The 19497-nt window shown below is 44.1% G+C and overlaps 1 protein-coding gene across 1 annotated transcript; it reads left to right on the top strand.

Moving 5' to 3' along the window:
* The first annotated feature begins 9783 nt into the window (after positions 1-9783).
* Positions 9784-18970, top strand: EIF2B5 (eukaryotic translation initiation factor 2B subunit epsilon). The gene is made up of 16 exons (XM_006056690.4): positions 9784-10039; positions 11498-11622; positions 12514-12699; positions 12792-12969; positions 13059-13139; positions 13418-13495; positions 14030-14342; positions 15256-15401; positions 15618-15759; positions 15882-15983; positions 16305-16412; positions 16549-16639; positions 16937-17060; positions 17733-17858; positions 18274-18384; positions 18551-18970. Exons 1-16 carry the CDS (start codon positions 9803-9805, stop codon positions 18608-18610), a joined length of 2208 nt encoding a protein of 735 aa, XP_006056752.3. The 5' UTR covers positions 9784-9802; the 3' UTR covers positions 18611-18970.
* Positions 18971-19497: the final 527 nt, after the last annotated feature.

Genomic DNA, 19497 nt, shown 5'->3' with positions numbered 1-19497 from the left:
CTTCTTTTCACAGCTATTTGTAAGGCCTCTTCAGACAAGTTTGCTTTTTTTCATTTCTTTTTCTTGGGGATGGTCTTGATCACTGCCTCTTATACAATGTCACAAACCTCTGTCCATAGTTCTTCAGAACTCTCTATGTCTAACAGATCTAATCCCTTGAATCTATTTGTCACTTCCACTGTATAATCGTAAAGGATTTGATTTAGGTCATACCTGAATGGTCTCTCCCATAAGGAAACTTCCATAAGCCTCTTTTCCTTCTCCATCAGCGGGCAGACAGAATGAAAACCACAGTCACAGAAACTAACCAATCTGATCACATGGACCAAAATTTTGTCTAACTCAATGAAACTATGAGCCATGCCGTGTAGGGCCACCCAAGACAGACAGGTCATGGTAGAAAGTTCTGACAAAATGTGGTCCGCTGGAGAAAGGAATGGTAAACCACTTCAGTATTCTTGCCTTGAGAACCCCATGAACAGTATGGAAAGACAAAAAGATAAGACACTGAAAGATGAACTCCCCGTGTCAGAAATTACTCCAGAAAGAATGAAGAGACAGAGCCAAAGTAAAAACAACACCCAGTTGTGGATGTGACTGGCGATGGAAGTAAAGTCTGATGCTGTAAAGAGCAATATTGCATAGGAACCTGGACTGTTAGGTCCATGAATCAAGGCAAATTGGAAGTGGTCAAACAGGAGATGGCAAGAGTGAACGTAAACATTTTAGGAATCAGTGAACTAAAATGGACTGGAATGGGTGAATTTAACTCAGATGACCATTATACCTACTACTGTAGGCAAGAATCCCTTAGAAGAAATGAAGTAGCCACCATAGTCAACAAAGAGTCCGAAATGCAGTACTTGGATGTAATCTCAAAAACGACAGAATGATCTCTGTTCATTTCCAAGGCAAACCATTCAATATCACAGTAATCCAAGCCTATGCCCCAGCCAGTAATGCTGAAGAACCTGAAGTTGAACAGTTCTATGAAGACCTACAAGACCTTCTAGAACTAACACCCAAAAAGGATGTCCTTTTCATTATAGGGGACTGGAATGCAAAAGTAGGAAGTCAAGAAATACCTGGAGTTAACAGGCAAATTTGGCCTTGGAGTACAGAATGAAGCAGGGCAAAGGCTAATAGAGTTTTGCTAAGAGAATGCACTGGTCATAGCAAACACCCCTTCCAACAACACAAGAGAAGACTCTACACACAGACATCATCAGATGGTCATTACCAAAATCAGATTGATTATATTCTTTGCAGCCAAAGATGGAGAAGCTCTATACAGTCAGGAAAAACAAGACCAGGAGCCTAGTGTGGCTCAGATCATGAACTCTGATCACTAAGCAACAAATAAGCCCAGCTGAGAAGCACAAAAAGCTCTAAGATTTACCCTGAAAGTGCCCTAATCCATCAGCTCAATACATACAAAAACCAAAGCCCTGACTGATAGTGTCTAGAAGAGTCCAACTCTTGTACATGTATCAATGGTACTCTGAAGGGGACATATCAAACCATTATTTTGACATCTTTTCAGGTAGAACCTGGAGAGGAAAAAAGTGTCAATTAGTTAGAAGAAAACACAGGGTTGGCAATGATTTCTTGAATATGACATCAAAAGTACAGGCAACAAAAGAAAAAAACAGGTAAGTTGGACTTCATCAAAATTTAAAACACTTGTGCATCATGGGACACTACCAACAGAGTAAAAAAGCAACCTGAAGAACCGGAGAAAATATTCGAAAATCATACACCTAACCAGGGATTGATACCCAGAATATATAAAGAACTCCTACAACTCAACAACAAAATTGATTTTAAAAAGGGCAAAGAACTTGAATAGACATTTCTCAAAAGAATATATACAAGTGGTCAATAAGCACATGAAAAAATGCTCATCATCACTGGTCATTAGAGAAATGCAAATCAAAACCACAATGAGATACCACTTGACACCTGTAAGGATGAACATTATAAAAGAAAAACTTTTTCAAAGAAAATAACAAGCTTTGGTGAGGATATGGAGGAACTGGAACCCTTTTGCATGTAGGTGAGAATGTAAAATGGTACAGCTGCTAGAAAACAGTATGGTGGTTTAAGATAAAATCATGCAATCCAGCAATTCTACTTCTGGATATATACCCAAAAAAAGTGAAAGCAGGGACTCAAGCAGATACTTATACACTCATGCTCAAAGCAGCGTTGCTCATGATTAGCTAAAATATGGAAACAATCCAAGTGTTGTTTCACTTGGGTTCACAGTGAATGGATAAGTAAAATGTAGTGTATACATAGAGTGGAATGTTATTTAGCCTTATAAAGGAAGGAAATTCTGACATATGCTACAACATGGATGAAACTTGAGGACATTATGCTAAGTGAAATAAACTAGTCACAAAAGAACAAATATTGTATGAGTCTACTTAATCTACTTAAATGAGGTACTTAGAATAGTCAAAATCATGTAGACAGTAGAGTAGGGGAGAAGAGAATGGGAAATTATTAATATTGTTTGATGGATACAGAGTTTCAGTTTCACAATATGAAGAGTTCTGTGGATGGATGGTGGTGTTGGAAGCACAACAATGTGAATGTACTCAATACCACTGAACTGTACACTTAAAATGGTTAAGATGGTAATTTTTTAAAAGATGATGCATTTTTATTTTATTTACTTTTGGCCATGTGTCATGGCAAATGGGATCTTAGTTCTCCAACCAGGGATAGAACCTGTGCCCTCTGCGGTAAAAGAACTGAGTCTTAACCACTGGACCACCAGGGAACTCCCAAGATGGTAAATTTTATGTTATATGTATTTTACTACAATTAAAAAACAAAACAAAAAGCATAAGCCTCAGCTTGGAGGAGCCTGAAATTACTTCTACTTATCAGTCTAAAGTTAGTAAGACTCTCCCTTGCTGACTGGCAACAACCAGTCATTCATTCAGCAAATATTTCCTGGGCATGTACCACATGCCAGGCACTCTTCTAGACACCTGGCACACAGTAGGGAATAAAACAGACAGAAGGCCCCAGTCTTCACAGAGCTTACATTCTAGACTGCTTGATAGTCAAGACTCATTTTGAAACCTAAATGGCAATATATTGATTTACAAAAAGAACTAGAACTGGTGGTTGACCAATACAAATGGTCTTTTAACATATGAAAGTATGTTCAACCTCACTCAAACTAAAAGAAATGCAAATTAAAATTATACTCTGTTCCCCTATTGATAGGGGAGTCCAAACATACTGCATATTGATAGAAAGTCCAAACTTTGACAACACATTCTGTTTATGAGGCTGCAGAGGTACAGGCACTCTCATACATTGCCTGTGTCAGGGCAAAATGGCACATTTTCCATGGATAGCCATTAAGTATTCACAACACCAAGAGCAATGAAGGTTCAGCAGGCTTCCCAGTGAGTTCAACAGCGTGTCCCCTGCCATGGAAATCGAATTCAATTTGAACTAATCACTCTCCTTTAAGAACAAATTCTAGGGCTTCTCTGATGGTACAGTGGATTAGAATCTACCTGCCAATGCAAGGGACAAGGGTTTGATTCCTGGTCTAGGAAGATTCCACATGCGGAGGAACAACTGAGCCCAAGCTCTAGAACCCGCAGGTCACAACAACTACGCCCACGTGCCACAACTACAGAGCTCCATGCTCTGCAACAAGAGAAGCCACAACAACGAAAAGTAGCTCCCGCTCACTGAAACTAGAGAAATCCCACACACAGCAACAAAGACCCAGTGCAGCCAAAAATAAATAAAAAATTTTAAAGACAATTCTAAGAAATAAATGCAAATGTATAAAGATATCAATGTGCTAATTCACTTCAGTCATGTCCAATGCTTTGCAACTATGGACTGTAACCCTGCAGATTCCTCTGTCCATGGGAGTCTTCAGACAAGAGTACTGGAGTGGGTTGCCATGCCCTCCTCCAGGAGATCTTCATGATCCAGGAATCAAAATCCTGATTCCTACAGCTCCTGCATTACAGATGGATTTTTTTACCACTGAATCACTGGGGAAACCCAAAGATATCAATAGAAAGATGATATTAATAGTTGCAGCATTATTTGCAATAGAAAAAACTGCAAAAATAATCTGAATGTTTATCAGATGAGAAACAAATGATATATCCAAACTACAGAACGTTAGAGAATCATTGAAAATAGCTATAGTTTGTCTACATTCCACCATATATTAAATAAAAATTAAATTTGTTGCAGACAAAAACGTATCATCATAATAATAGCTAATACTTGGACTTTCCTGGCAGTCCAGTGGTTAAAACTCCACACTGCAAATGCAGGGTGCATGGATTCAAATCTTTCTTGGGGAACTAAGATCTCACATGCCATACGGTACAGCCAAAATAATAATAATGATAGCTAACACTTATATTGCATTGATAATGTGTCAACAGTGTTCTAAGGGCTTTTCATATATTATCTCATATAATCCTCACAACAAACTAATGAGGTAAATACTGTTATTGTTGTTGTTCAGTTGCTAAATCACGTCTGACTCTTTGTGACCCCTTGGACTGCAGCACGCCAGGCTTCCCTGTCCTTCACTATCTCCCAGATTTTGCTCAAATTCATGTCCATTGAGTTGGTGATGCTATCTAACCATCTCGTCCTCTGTTGCCTCCTTCTCCTTTTGCCTTCAATCTTTCCCAGCATCAGGGTCGTTTCCAGTGAGTCAGTTCTTTGCATCAGGTAGCCAAAGTATTGGAGCTTCAGCGTCAGCGTCAGTTCTTCCAATGAATATTCTGGGCTGCTTTCCTTTAGGATTGACTGGTTTGATCTCCTTGCAGTCTAAGGGACTTTCTAGAGTCTTCTCCAGCACCACAGTTTTGAAAGAAAACACCAATTCTTCAGCATTCAACCTTCTTTAGGGTCCAACTCTCACATCCTTAAATGACTACTGGAAAGACCATAGCTTTGACTATACAGATGTTTGTCGACAGAGATGTCTCTGCCTTTTAATACATTGTCTAGGTTGATCCGGAGAAGGCAATGGCACCCCACTCCTGTACTCTTGCCTGGAAAATCCCATGGACGGAGGAGCCTGGTAGGCTGCAGTCCATGGGGTTGCCAAGAATCAGACATGACTGAAGCGACTTCACTTTCACTTTCATGCATTGGAGAAGGAAATGGCAACCCACTCCAGTGTTCTTGCCTGGAGAATCCCAGGGACGGGGGAGCCTGGTGGGCTGCCATCTATGGGGTCGCACAGAGTCGGACACTACTGAAGCGACTTAGCAGCAGCAGCAGCAGCTAGGTTGATCATAGCTTTCCTTCCAAGGAGCAAGTGTCTTAATTTCATGGCTGCAGTTACTGTCCACAGTGATTTTGGAGCCCAAGAACATAAAATCTGTCAGTTTCCACTTTTTCTCCTTCTATTTGCTATAAAGTGATGGGACCAGATGCCATGATCTTAGTTTTTTGAATGCTGGATTTTAAGCCAACTTTTTCACTCTCCTCTTTCACCCTCATCAAGAGGCTTTTTATTTCCTCTTCACTTTTTGTGATTAGAGAGAAATCTGCATCTGCATATCTGAGGATATTTCTCCAGCAATCTTGATTTCAGTCTGTGATTCATCTAGCCCAATATTTCACATGATGTACTCTGCATATATGTTAAATAAACAGGGTGACAATATACAGCTTTGTCATACTCCTTTCCCAATTTTGAACCAGTCCATTATTCTGTATCTGGTTCCAACTGTTGTTCCTTGACACACATACAGTTTCTTAGGAGACAGGTAAGGTGGTCTGGTATTCCCATCTTTTTAAGAACTATCCACAGTTTATTGTGATACACACGGTCAAAGGCTTTAGCATAGTCAATGAAGCAGAAGTAGATGTTTTTCTGTAATTCCCTTGCTTTCTCTATGATCCAATGAACGTTGGTTATCTGATCTCTGGTTCCTCTGCCTTTTCTTAACCCAGCTTGTACATCTGGAACTCTTATGTGTGTGTGTGTGTTTGAATACATGAAAATGGTGTGTGTGTGTATGTGTGCTTAGGCATATAATTCTATGCCTAGATACATAAACTTCAGTTCAGTTCAGTCGCTCAGTTGCGTCCAACTCTTTGCGACCCCATGAATTGCAGCACGCCAGGCCTCCCTGTCCATCACCGACTCCTGGAGTTCATTCAAACTCACGTCCATTGAGTCAGTGATGCCATCCAGCCATCTCATCCTCTGTCCTCCCCTTCTCCTCCTCCCCGCAATCCCTCCCAGCATCAGAGTCTTTTCCAATGAGTCAACTCTTCGCATGAGGTGGCCAAAGTACTACTGGAGTTTCAGCTTCAGCATCATTCCTGCTAACACAAACTTAGCAGGGACATAGAAAGAACACCCATTAAATGTAATGGTTATAACTCTTGGAGTTGTATAGAGTGAGAGAAGTAGGGGAAGAAATATTTACTTCATTATGTAGTTTTTTTATGTGGTATGTGTGTGTGTGTATGTATGTGTGTGGTCTGTTAATTTGTGGTTTCTATAAAGCTTTTTTCCCGATTTTTTTATTTTGGTAAAGTATACATAATACAAAATTTACTATTTTAACTATTTTTAAGTGTACAGTTTAGTAGCCTTAAGTATATTCACATTGTTGTGCTACTATCACCACCATCCTTGCACATAACTCTTTGCATGTTGTAAAACTGAAATGCTATACCCATAAATCACTCCCCATTTTCTCCTCCTTCTCATAGCCCCAACCATTCTGCTGTTTATATGATTTTGATTACTCTAAGTATCTCATATAAATGGAATTCTATAGTATTTGTCTTTTTTCTGACATTTCACAAAGCATAATGTCCACAATGGAGTTTCATCTACCTTGTAGCGTATGTCAGAATTTCCTTCCTTTTCAAGGCTGAATCATATTCTACTGTATATATACAGCACCTTTTGTTTATCAATTCATTCACTTGGGTTGCTTCCATGTTTTAACTATCATGAATAAATAATGCTGCTATGAACATGAATATATAAATATCTGAGTCCCTTTTTTCACTTTTTTGGGGTATATATCCAGATGTAGAATTGCTGAAAACATACTAATTGTACATTTCATTTTTTTGAAGAACCACCATACTGTTATCCACAGAACCTGCACCATTTTACATTTCCACCAATAGTATATAAAGACTCCAATTTCTCTACAACCTCACTAATGCCTCTTATTTTCTGGGTTTGTTTGTTTTGATAACAATAATCCTAGCGAGTATGAGGTGATATTTCATTGTAGTCTCGATTTGTACTTACTAATGATTAATCGAGGAGGGCATGGCAACCCACTCCAGTATTCTTGCTTGGAGAATCCCCATGAACAGAGGAGCCTGGCAGGCTACAGTCCATGGGATTGCAAAGAGTCCAACATGACTGAGTGACTAAGCACAGCACAGCACACAATGATTAATCATGCTAAACACCTTTCATGTGCTTGCTGGCCACTTGTATATCTTTTTGGAGAAATGTCCATTCAAGTCCTTTGCCCATTTTTGTTTTACTGTTGTTAAGTTTTGGAAGCAAAAAAAAAAAAAAAATCAATAGGTCAAGAAAGAGTCTCTGTAACAGACATCTGTTAAAACCTTATCTATCCAGCTACCGATCTACAGAATTACAAGGCCTGGATTTACCACTCACACTTTCTGAGATGAAAGTGTTCCTCGATCAGTCTTATCTGACTTTCTGTGACCTCATAGACTGTGGCCTGCCAGGTTTCTCTGTCCATGGGACTCTACAGGCAAGAATACTAAAGTCGGTTGCCATTTCCTTCTCCAGGGGATCTTCCCCACCCAGGGATTGAACCCACATCTCCTGCATTGCAGGCGGATTCTTTACCTTCTGAGCCAGCACTTTCTGAAGTGTCTGCTGCTGCTGCTGCTGCTAAGTCGCTTCAGTAGTGTCCGACTCTGTGCGACCCCATAGACGGCGGCCCACCAGGCTCCCCCGTCCCTGGGATTCTCCAGGCAAGAACAGTGGAGTGGGTTGCCATTTCCTTCTCCAATGCATGAAAGGGAAAAGTGAAAGTGAAGTCGCTCAGTCCTTTCCGACTCTTCGCGACCTCTGAAGTGTCTGGAGTCATTTAAAATTTTCTACAATTGGACTTTCCATACCCTCATCACACCCCCACACAACCCCCTCGTGTGTGCGTCCTGTTTATTTACTCACCCCTCTTTTCTCTTTCTTCCTGAGGGTTTGTAGGACGGTCAAACATCTTCTGCAATGTATACCCATTTAGTTGAAAACATTTACTGAGTTGCCGTCTGCCTTTCCTTCTCCAAGCTAAATTTTCCAAAATTCTGAAGAAATAGTTTTCTTTCAGCACCGTCGCTAACTGGTACAGGGAAGAAATGACAAGGCCCATCAGACCCACGAGGAGCGCTCCTGAGGAACGCGGGCCAAGCCACAGCCGCCGCGTGAAAACAAATCTCAGCCGTTAGAACTCCGAATCCCGGCATGCAACGCGGCCACGCATGGTAAAGACCCTTTCAGAAATGTTGCTACGTGGTGAAACACCGACAGTTCTTGTGTTGAAGGAGTGCGCTGCCTTGCTGGAAAGCTCCTTCCAACCAAAAGACGCTCAAGCTGCCTCACCCCGTTTCCACTGTGTCCCCAAGGTCCCGCACTTAGGCAGGCCTGGCTGACGCGCCGCAGTCACGGCCCCTTTCCCTTAGGGTGCTGCACTTCTCAAGACTCCAGTCTTGTGGCCCGTCCAACTCAACTTTATACTGTTCTTGGTTCCAAATTTATTTCCAACCTGATTAAGACACAGGGTAGGGTTTCAATAAATGCTGACAGATTGAATAAATGAAGATGTCATAAAAGAATAAAATTTTAGCCACACATAATTTGGCAGAAAGATTATGGAACTGTAACCTCACACTGATCGGGTTCCAACACTAGTTTTTCCACTTAATCCAGTCGGGTCCACTGAGACTTCAAAAAATGTTTGTTGAATGAATGAATAAAATGTTCTCACAGAGACGTATGACGAACTAAGTGCGATAATGCTTTTATCGTTCCCAGCCACAATCAGCGCTTAATATTAATGGGATTACTGCTCTCCCTACTATTCCATGTTCTGTGTTTATGTAGACTTGTGAGTGACCTGAGGGTAAGGAATGTCTTACTCGGTCTGGACTCCCCAAGGTGCCGGCTTACATTAGGTGAGGAGAAAGAAAACTGAGGACCACAATTTTTAATGTGCTGGGAGCTGGTGGAAAAGAACCCGCCTGCGGATGCAGGAGACAAGTGACGCAGGTTTGATCCCTGGGTGGGGAAGATCCCCTGAAGGAGGGCATGGCAACCAGTCCAGTATTCTTGCCTGGAGAATCCCCCTTAGAGGAGCCTGGAGGGTTACAGTTTATAGGGTCGCAAAGAATTGGACACGACTGAAGCGATTTAGCACGCAAGCACGGAGTGGAGATTATACATCCAGAGCCGCTTCTCAGAGAGTCTCATTATCCCCAAGAACGTCAGTTTGCTCAGGAAAAAATGATGACGGCAACACTTGCACTCCATAAATCCCCTCCTCGCCGCCCGGGTGCCTCAACAGGCCGCACCCGCGCCGCTGGGCCCCACTGCTCTCTGCCTCGCAGCTCAGCCCTTAGGCAGACCTAGGGGAGACGCATGCGCATTCTTCTGCCCTCGGCTCCACCCTCCCTTCTTTCTCTACTCCTTCGCATTTCGAGTGCTGGATCTTTTTGTCCCTTACAGCGTGCCGTGTCAGTTTCCGTGCGGAAGTGGTGGCCGTGGGAGAAGATGGCGGCCACTGTGGTGGCGTCTCCTGGTGCGTTGGCTAGTCGGGTCAACAAGCGCAGCGGCGGCGGACCGGGAGGCGGTGGCGGCGGTGGTGGCGGCGGCGGCGGCGGCGGCGGTGGTGGCGGTGGTGGGGCAGCCAGAGGGGCGGAGGAGGAACCGCCGCCGCCCCTACAAGCAGTTCTGGTGGCCGACAGCTTCAACCGCCGCTTCTTCCCCATCTCCAAGGACCAGCCTCGGGTGAGCGACGTGCTCGAGAGCTGCCGGAGGGTCTTGTAGGTGGCAGGGCTAGAGCAAGTTATACTGTGTGGTGAGGCGGCCTCTGGAAGGACTTGTGCCCACTCTCTTTCCCAGAAATCGGGTTTATCTGGTTAGGAGGAAGGCGGAGAGACGGTCAAAAGCCCTGATGACTGCCTGACCAAGTGAGTGGCTGGCAGATTTGGGCACGCGTAGTGCTGTTCACCTCCAGGTTTGGGAGGCCCGCAGGACTAACCTTGGACCAGTGTTTGTGAGAAGCCTTCACAGGAGGATTCGGTGCCTCAAGAGGAGGCTGCGCGGCTTTTGTGCATAGGAAAAAGTGATTCTTGGGTGAAAGAAAATGTAACCTCCTTTTGCCTTCAAAAGGGAGGTCCTGGACCTAAAAAAGGAGCAGACTAGTCTGATCCCATAGTAACAGCTGTTTTGGATCTTGTACAGTGTGCTTTTTTCTTTGCAGGTTTTGATGACAGTCAGTGCCATCTGTCAAAAGGAGAACAGAACAGGTTCAGGGGCTGGTGGCCAGCATCCCCTGTATTGTCTAGACACTGGGGAATTGGACTGAGCTACTCCTAATGATTGCTGGGTTCCTCAGCAGTCCCCATTTCAAAGAAAAGGACTTACATTCTGTTTACGGAAAACTGTCTTTGACTCCCCACCCCACCTCCAAATAGTCTAATTGGCTGTTTATTTGGGGCAACTGTTTGGGATGGCTAGCCCTTGGCTCTTAGAAAGAGATCAAGGAAGGAAATCTTACAGGGAAAAAGGCCTTAGTGGTGTTTTAAGTTTCTGGAGTTATGACTGATTTCTAGTGTTAGAAATCAGGGTTGTCTGTTCTGTATCAGCTTTGTCTGATGCTAAGCAAGTAGATTCTATGCTTACCGTATCCAAATTGCAACACATTAGACTCATGTTTGGGCTTCCCAAGTAGCTCAGCTGGTAAAGAATCTGCTTGCAATGCAGGAGACCTCGGTTTGATTCCTGGGTGGGAAAATTACCCTGGATAAGGGATATGCTACTCACTCCAGTATTCTTGGGCTTCCCTGGTGGTTCAGATGGTAAAGAATCTGCCTGCAATGCGGGAGACCTGCATTCGATCCCTGGGTTGTAAAGATCCCCTGGAGGAGGGCATGGCAACCCACTCCCAATTTTCTTGCCCGGAGAATCTCCTTGGCCAGAGGAGCCTGTTGGGCTGCAGTCCATGGGGTTGCAAAGAGTTAGACATTGGACATGACTGAGCAACTAAGCACAGCAGACTCATGTTTAGAGCATGCTATAAACATCAAAGATAGCCTGATTACTTTTAAATAGGAAAGATAAAACTAGTGTTTGAAAATACTGACAGAGGAGTGAAATTGTGGTTGAAGTAGGAGAAAGAATGGTTCTCAGAGGATCCTCACAGATAACAAGTCTTCAGACGTTTTTTTGTCTCTCACCCTCCAGGTCCTCTTGCCCCTGGCCAATGTGGCACTAATTGACTACACTTTGGAATTTCTGACTGCCACAGGTGTACAGGAAACCTTTGTCTTTTGTTGCTGGAAGGCTGCTCAAATCAAGGAACATTTACTGTAAGCTCTGCAACTATTCTTTCCATGTTTCACCATTTTTCCCCTGGTTTCCTTAGGATGAATGTAACTAAGGGGAAATTATGAGGAAGAAAAATATGTCTATTTGTATCCCATTGTAAGGTCTAAGGGCATTCTCTTCACTTAGGAGGTGAGCAGCTGTAGCTGTGATAAAGATTAAAGAACAGCATTTGAATTTTTTCTTTTTTTTTTTTTTTTTTTTTTTGAATTTTTTCTGAATCTCATAAAGTTTAGTCCCAGTGAGTTTTGCTTTTTATTTGGTGGCTCCAATATGCCAGTTACAAGAGTAACATCTTTGTTTTTCCACTGAGCTTCTAAATGTTGAGCTCTTCCTCATCTTTGTATTCCTGGTACCTAGCATAGTACCAAGCACATAGTAAACACTTAACAAATGTTGAGTGAAATCTTTTTGAAAAAGAGTGACTCTCAGGATTTAAGGAAGCTTAGGAAATATAGGCTAGGATTAGCATGATCTCCATCAGACAGCTTCTAAATTTGATACGAGCTTTAAGAGAAAAGTTTGTCCCTAGAATACTTCAAATAACCTAAGTCTCAGTGGGATTTTTAGTTCCAATCCATGTTTGGGGATCGGTCAGGCAATGGAGAGGAAATAGCCATGCTTCTCTAGCCCATAAAACAAGATTATATACTGAAAACAAGATTTATATACATAAAACAAGATTATATACATAAGACACTATACTGAAACCATTAATTATAGTTTATTAATCTCTTTGAAGTTGAGGACGCTGGCAGAAACTCTAAGAAAATCACAGCAAAGGAGTGTGAATGTTGAATGGTGGGGGAATAGAGAAGCCCTGCATGATCTTTATGTTTGGTTTACTCATTCTCCTCACCCCTCCCTTCCCTTAGGAAATCCAAGTGGTGCCGCCCAACATCCCTCAATGTGGTTCGAATAATTACATCAGAGCTGTATAGATCACTGGGGGATGTTCTCCGTGATGTTGATGCTAAAGCCTTGGTGCGCTCTGACTTCCTTCTGGTGTATGGGGATGTCATCTCAAACATCAATATTACCAGAGCCCTGGAAGAACACAGGTCAGGATGGGAAAAACAGTAGAGGTGGGGTTTGGGACCAACAGAGCCCTAGGACTGCTTTTTTACAGCTCTCTCCTTCCTGTCCTTTATAGGTTAAGGCGGAAGCTAGAAAAAAATGTATCTGTGATGACGATGATCTTCAAGGAGTCATCCCCCAGCCACCCAACTCGTTGTCATGAGGACAACGTGGTAGTGGCCGTGGATAGTGCCACAAATCAGGTGCTCCATTTCCAGAAGACCCAAGGCCTCCGACGTTTTTCTTTCCCTCTGGTATGTGGTTATCTGGGGTCCTTGAAGTGGGAAGGTGACAGGCTTCAGCAGGAGAGATGAGTTAAAGTCCTTGTAACTTCTCCCCACAGAGCTTGTTCCAGGGCAGTGGAGATGGAGTGGAGATTCGCTATGACTTACTTGATTGTCATATCAGCATCTGCTCTCCTCAGGTGAGCTCCTCAGGTCAAAGGCTGCATATCCACTAAGTAAAACTCTGAAGATATATTACCACCCCCTTAAGTGACAAGCTATATTTCTTCTCCCCCTCTCTCCCATCTGTTCTATAGCAAAGAGGTGTTGTCATCTTGACCCCAGTAGCTCATTGGCTGACTTTTTTGGGATTCTGGCCCATGTCCTGCTGTCACAGTGTCTGATATGTCTCTAGGAGGCTATGTTTGCTTCCAGAGAATAGTACTTAACCTTATCCCCCTCTGACTTCTCCACACAGGTGGCTCAACTATTTACAGACAACTTCGACTACCAAACACGAGATGACTTTGTGCGAGGCCTGTTAGTAAATGAGGAGGTAATAAAAGGCTCCCAGTGCCTCTTTAGAAGAGGGCTGTAATATTAGTCATGCTGATAACTTTTGGTTTCCCACCCCCACCCCCCTTTTTTCCTCTCTTTCTTCATTTGCTTTTTTATTTTAACCAACTTCAGGGACAATAGACCCTGCTGACACACAGAAGCAGAAGATTCATTTTTCGTTTTTGGCAGATCCCCAATACCATCTGACCACCAGTGACATGTTAAAAAATCTCAAAATCAACAAATTGATTGCTAAAAACATGACTATCCACCATTACACGTAATGTGAAAATTTGTTTTCCCTTGGGTAGGTGGGGGGACTTTTGATCCCATCTCATATTTTATTGGGCTGTAGGAGGAAGGAAAATAGCTGGAGGTGAGAGGGAAGCAGTACAGAGAAAAGTCTCAGGCCACTTGGCTGTGACATTGAGAAGCAGTAGGGAATTTAAGGAAGTTAGAAGAGAGTTATACTGGGGGATGTTCTTTCTCTCTTGCTTGCTTGGGTGACCTCTCTTTTTTTCTCCTCATTTAGATCTTAGGAAACCAGATCCACATGCATGTGACAACTAAGGAATATGGTGCCCGGGTCTCCAACCTACACATGTATGCTGCTGTCTGCGCGGATGTTATCCGCCGATGGGTCTACCCTCTCACCCCAGAGGCTAACTTCACTGACAGCACAACTCAGAGCTGCACTCACTCCCGACATAACATCTACCGAGGGCCTGAGGTCAGCCTGGGCCATGGCAGCATCCTGGAGGAAAATGTGCTCTTAGGTTCTGGCACTGTCATTGGCAGCAATTGCTCCATCACTAACAGTGTCATTGGCCCTGGCTGTCACATTGGTGAGTATAGGTAGGGAGGTCAAGCTGGCCATCCTAGAAGCAGGAACTTGGGGGAACCCCATGAGTCCAGAAAAGGATACAGAGGGATAGTCCCTGAGAATAAGGAACTAGAGTGGCTGCCTTAATAAAGGAAAGAACAGGGATGTAAAAACAGTGATACTTTTAATTTGTGGTCTGTGAGCCTATTATTGGGTGACTCTTCACATTCCAGGGTACCCTGTATTCACAATCAGGACCAACTGGATAATTAACATGCAATAACACCTGTTTAGTACATTGCAGTTTACAAAGGGCTTCTGTGTACTTTATTTCATTTAATCCTCATAAAAACCTTGTGAGGTATTATTTATAGATAAGTTTTATAGATAATCAAAAAGGCTAAAAGTGGTTGTCCCCCCAAGGTCATGGCTCATAAGAGGCAATGCAGGTACTTGATTCTGATTATAAGTCTAGTGTTCTTTATACTCTTTAATAACTCACTTTGGTTATAACAAAGTGATGCTTCTAATGGAACTGCCCCATTAAGAGAACAATAAGATTCTGACTTTAAAATGTACCAAAACAAAAGAGGTAGAATAATTTGGTTCTACTTTTAGACATGAGTGTGATTCTAATAAGTTTCTTGAGTTCAAGGGATCTCCAGAAATCTTAAAGGTTCTCAGGTTCTTAAGTCCAGTATATAGTCAAATTTTTGTAAACCTGGTGGAGGGTAGTCAGGCTGAGCAATGTTCTGGTCTCTGGCCTGAGCTTAGAGAGGGAGAGGGAATTTATGGTGATTTGGGGATGGAGTAGTAGAGCTGGATGGGATCTCTGTTGGTGTCAGTCAGCCCCATTCTCCACAAATGGTCTGAGAAGTGGTCTGGTCTGGAATTGGAGCCATGGGTGACCAGGAGTGTTTCCTGTCCTGAGCCAGGTGATAATGTGGTGCTGGACCAGGCCTTCCTGTGGCAGGGTGTTCGAGTGGCTGCTGGAGCACACATTCATCAGTCTCTGCTCTGTGACAATGCTGAGGTCAAGGAAAATGTTACACTGAAGCCTCACTGTGTCCTCACTTCCCAGGTAAGACCTGCTCCACATGGCACATAGGCCATGAGCTGAGTGGTGGTTATGCTGAGCCAGAAAGTGCCTTATGTCCACCAAATCCAGCCTGAATTGAGATTCCCAATCCAGTGGTTTCATTTGCTTTCTACTTGACTTAGTAAAGTCACTTTCCTTTGCAGTACTTGTCCCACGCATTAATGGATCTGTGCCACCCACTCCTTTTTTCTCCTCCAGGTGGTAGTGGGCCCAGATATCACGCTACCTGAGGGCTCGGTGATCTCTTTGCACCCTCCAGATGCAGAGGATGATGAGGATGATGGTCAGTTCAGTGATGATTCTGGGGCTGACCAAGAAAAAGAGAAAATGAAGCTGAAAGGTGTGAGACTCAGCAGGTGTGGGGCATCTGTGTGTCTCTCTGCCCCATAGAAATACCAGTGTTTCCTCCTAAGGGGTTGGTGCTTCTCCTGGGCCCTTGCTAAAGATCAGTGTCTTTTCCAGGTTACAATCCAGCAGAAGTTGGAGTTGCAGGCCAGGGCTACCTCTGGAAAGCTGCAGACATGAACATGGAGGAAGAGGAGGAACTACGGCAGAATCTATGGGGTGAGCTAGGCCTCATTCCTGCCACCCACCATCTAAATCAGATTATTTTGAGGGAGTTTGAACACTTCAGAATCAGACTGGCAGTGGTTTAGTCCCTAAGTTGTGTCTGACTGTTATGGCCCAATGGACTGTAGCCTGCCAGGCTTCTCTAGCCATAGGATTCTGCAGGCAAAAATACTGGAGTGAGTTGCCATTTTCTTCTCCAGGGGATCAGAATTAGACTGCTTGTTCATTAATTTGTTCATGCAGACAGAGCAGATATATTGCTCTCTGTCAATGGCTCTTCCGTTTTCTTTTTTCTTACCCCTTCTGGATTCTCAGGACTCAAAATCAACATGGAAGAAGAGAGTGAAACTGAAAGTGAGCGAAGTATGGATTCTGAAGAGCTAGACAGTCGGGCAGGCTCTCCACAGATGGATGACATCAAAGGTACATGGCCAAGGGAGCAGTGTCTGGGACAAAAGAGGAGACCATCCAGTTTGGTTGGGCATAAAGTGAGGACTGGATGACTTAAAGCATCCTGGAGCAATATTGGCCCATGAACTTATTCTTGCTTTGATTTTAGTGTTTCAGAATGAAGTCCTGGGAACACTGCAGCGGGGCAAGGAGGAGAACATTTCTTGTGACAATCTAGTCCTGGAGATAAATTCTCTCAAGTAAGAGCAGCCTCTCCCTATTCTCATCTTCTCAGGGTAATCCTAGGTGGTGGAGGTTCTCTCCTAATTCTTCCCCAAATAGGAACATGTTTCCTTGACATCGCGACTGGACAAGGCTGGTAGCATTTGAAACAGGGAGAACATTGTTCTAGCCTCAGCATAGACTTCTTCCTTCCAAAATCCTCCCTTTCCATGTTGCATCTGACTTCCTCTTCCCAATGTCCTGCCAAAGTCATAGTTCTACAGTATGCTGAAAGGGCCAGTGAAGGCCCTGGTGTCACCCCAGTGTCCCCACAGGTATGCCTACAACATAAGCCTGAAGGAAGTGATGCAAGTACTGAGCCATGTGGTCCTGGAGTTCCCACTGCAACAAATGGATTCCCCGCTAGACCCAAACCGCTATTGCGCCCTGTTGATTCCCGTAAGCAAAGATTGAGGCTGGGTACAAGGGGTTGAGTGGAGACAGGTATACATTTTGGGGGCTTGGCTTTAAAGGAAATCAGGAGTAGAAGGTCTTACGGGGTATATGTTACTTGTGGTTCCTTTCTCCTTGCCTCTGGACACAGATTGGGTTCTAGAGCAGGTTTGGTTGTCCAGGGGAGTCAAGTTAGTTTCAGTAATGAGTGGCCTTTGAGATTCCAGTATTCAGGTGGTACTAGACCCCAAAGGCATACCCAGAATGGACTGGATTGTCATACTCTGACTGAAAATGATCTGACCCAGAATAAGGTGAACATTTAGACTGGGAACAGATATTTTGAGGCAGCCTGCAGCATCTGACCCCCTTCACCTTCCCTAGGAAATTTCTTTTTCTCCAGTCCTGCCAGCAGCTCCCAGGTGCCTCTGACATAGTTCCACAGAGCCTGTATAATCTCTTGTCTTTTTTAATTTTTAATTTTGTGACTTGCGGGATCTCAGTTCCCTGATCAGGGATTGAGCCCAGGTCATAGCAGCAAAAGTACCAAATCCTACCACTAGACCGCCAGGCAACCACCTCTTGTCGTGAAAGACCCATGTTATCATGATTGATTTTCTTTACTGTCCAGGTCTAGGTGCATGCTCAGGAATATATTGCAGCTTCTCTTTCCCACAGTTGCTCAAGGCCTGGAGCCCTGTCTTTAGGAACTACATAAAGCGCGCCGCTGATCATTTGGAATCTTTGGCAGCCATTGAGGACTTCTTTTTGGAGCATGAAGCTCTTAGCACTTCCATGGCCAAGGTGAATACCACCCCAAGCCACATAGTCCTGCATTTACTTTGAAACAGGCTTTGGTGACCTCCATGGAGACACAGTATAGACTGACATGAATCCATATCGAGTTTGGTTAATAGCGTCATCCACCTGTAGTGTTGTGCTCATTGCTGGGATAGTACAGCTTGGAGCCAAGCTAGTAAGGCAGCCATTTGGAGGTTGTCCTGGGAATGTGTGGAGCGCTACAGTTACAGAAGTCAGACCTGTCCAGTGTCAAAGTGAACAGCTCACTCTTGTCTGTTTTGGAGGAGACTCCACAGTGTATAGGAGGCAGCTGAGGGCCTGGTAGGAAGCCACTAGATCTTGCTGCCTCTTCCTCTGTTATCCATTGTATCTTGAACCCTGCAAGGCCCCTGAGACCTCCTCTGCTGGCCTTCTGTAGGTACTGATGGCTTTTTACCAACTGGAGATCCTGGCTGAGGAAACAATTCTGAGCTGGTTCAGCCAAAGGGAGGTAACTGACAAAGGCCAGCAGTTGCGCAAGAACCAGCAGGTGAGTCAGGCTGCCTTCCTCTCACTGCAGTCGTTGTCTGGTTCCCTGGCTCCTGGCCCCAGACTCCAGGTGGTTGGTCCCTGGGCCTCTGGTTGTTTATGCACTAAGGAGAACAGGAGGGTTATGTGAGTCCCCCTCAGTAGCTCTCCACTCTTCTTCCTTACAGCTGCAGAGGTTCATCCAGTGGCTAAAAGAGGCAGAAGAGGAGTCATCTGAAGATGACTGAAGTCACACTGCCTGCTTCTGTGGGTGTTGTTGATTAACCTCAAGGTTTCTGGGCCAGGACAAGTGAGAGATTAGTTCAAAAGGATGAGTGACCACCGTCTGAACTGAGACTGGAGCAGAGGCTGGAACTACAGTATTCTTCCCACCATCAGCAACCATGTGCCTCCCATCCTGACTGGGGAGTGGGGGTGAGGGAAGTTGGGCTGGATAACAGCTCTGCCTAAGGAGGAGCTAAGCAGGCCCTGCGGTTAGAGGAAGACCAGAGGAACAGCTTTGTCCTCTGGTTCCCCTCAGGGAATAGCAGAGAGCAATTGGCCCTCTCTGCTGCTTGTATTTGTTAATATTAAAAAAAACAAAGAGAGGGGTTTATTTGCTTTCTCTCCAACTCTGACTGATCAGCCATTGATGTAGGTGACCAAAGAGTTCTGAACCTCTGATGCAGTAGTAGCCTTTCCTTAACCACCTGGTGGAGAGGGAGAAGAGGGGTATTGTGGCCACTAGATGGTACTGTGGTGCCTTGCTAGTTGACCATTGCCATTGTCATGATAGTGGAAGGGCTAGATTCTTTTCCAGCCTTTGTGAACCAATTTGTGGTCCTGGAGTGGTGTGCCCAAACCAGGTTCCATAGAGAGTCCTAGTCCAAACACTTTTCTTCAGAGGGTGATGATACCAAGCATATGTAAAGTCCATTAACCACCTGCCAGTCCATCACATGCTTTGTCCAGTTGATCCAGTACCGCTGTCAGGTAACAGGGCTACTCTTCATCTTCAAAATAAGGGAATTTGTTCAAGGTCTCATGACTCTTGGGGGGTAAAGTTAAGGACTTGATCCTCGTCCAGAATCCTTTTTCCTTCACCATTTTCAGTGTCTCAGTGAAGGGAAATTCC

Source organism: Bubalus bubalis, chromosome 1, assembly GCF_019923935.1.
Source record: "Bubalus bubalis isolate 160015118507 breed Murrah chromosome 1, NDDB_SH_1, whole genome shotgun sequence".
Taxonomy (NCBI): Eukaryota; Metazoa; Chordata; class Mammalia; order Artiodactyla; family Bovidae; genus Bubalus; species Bubalus bubalis.
This window is presented reverse-complemented; position numbering and strand designations above follow the sequence as displayed.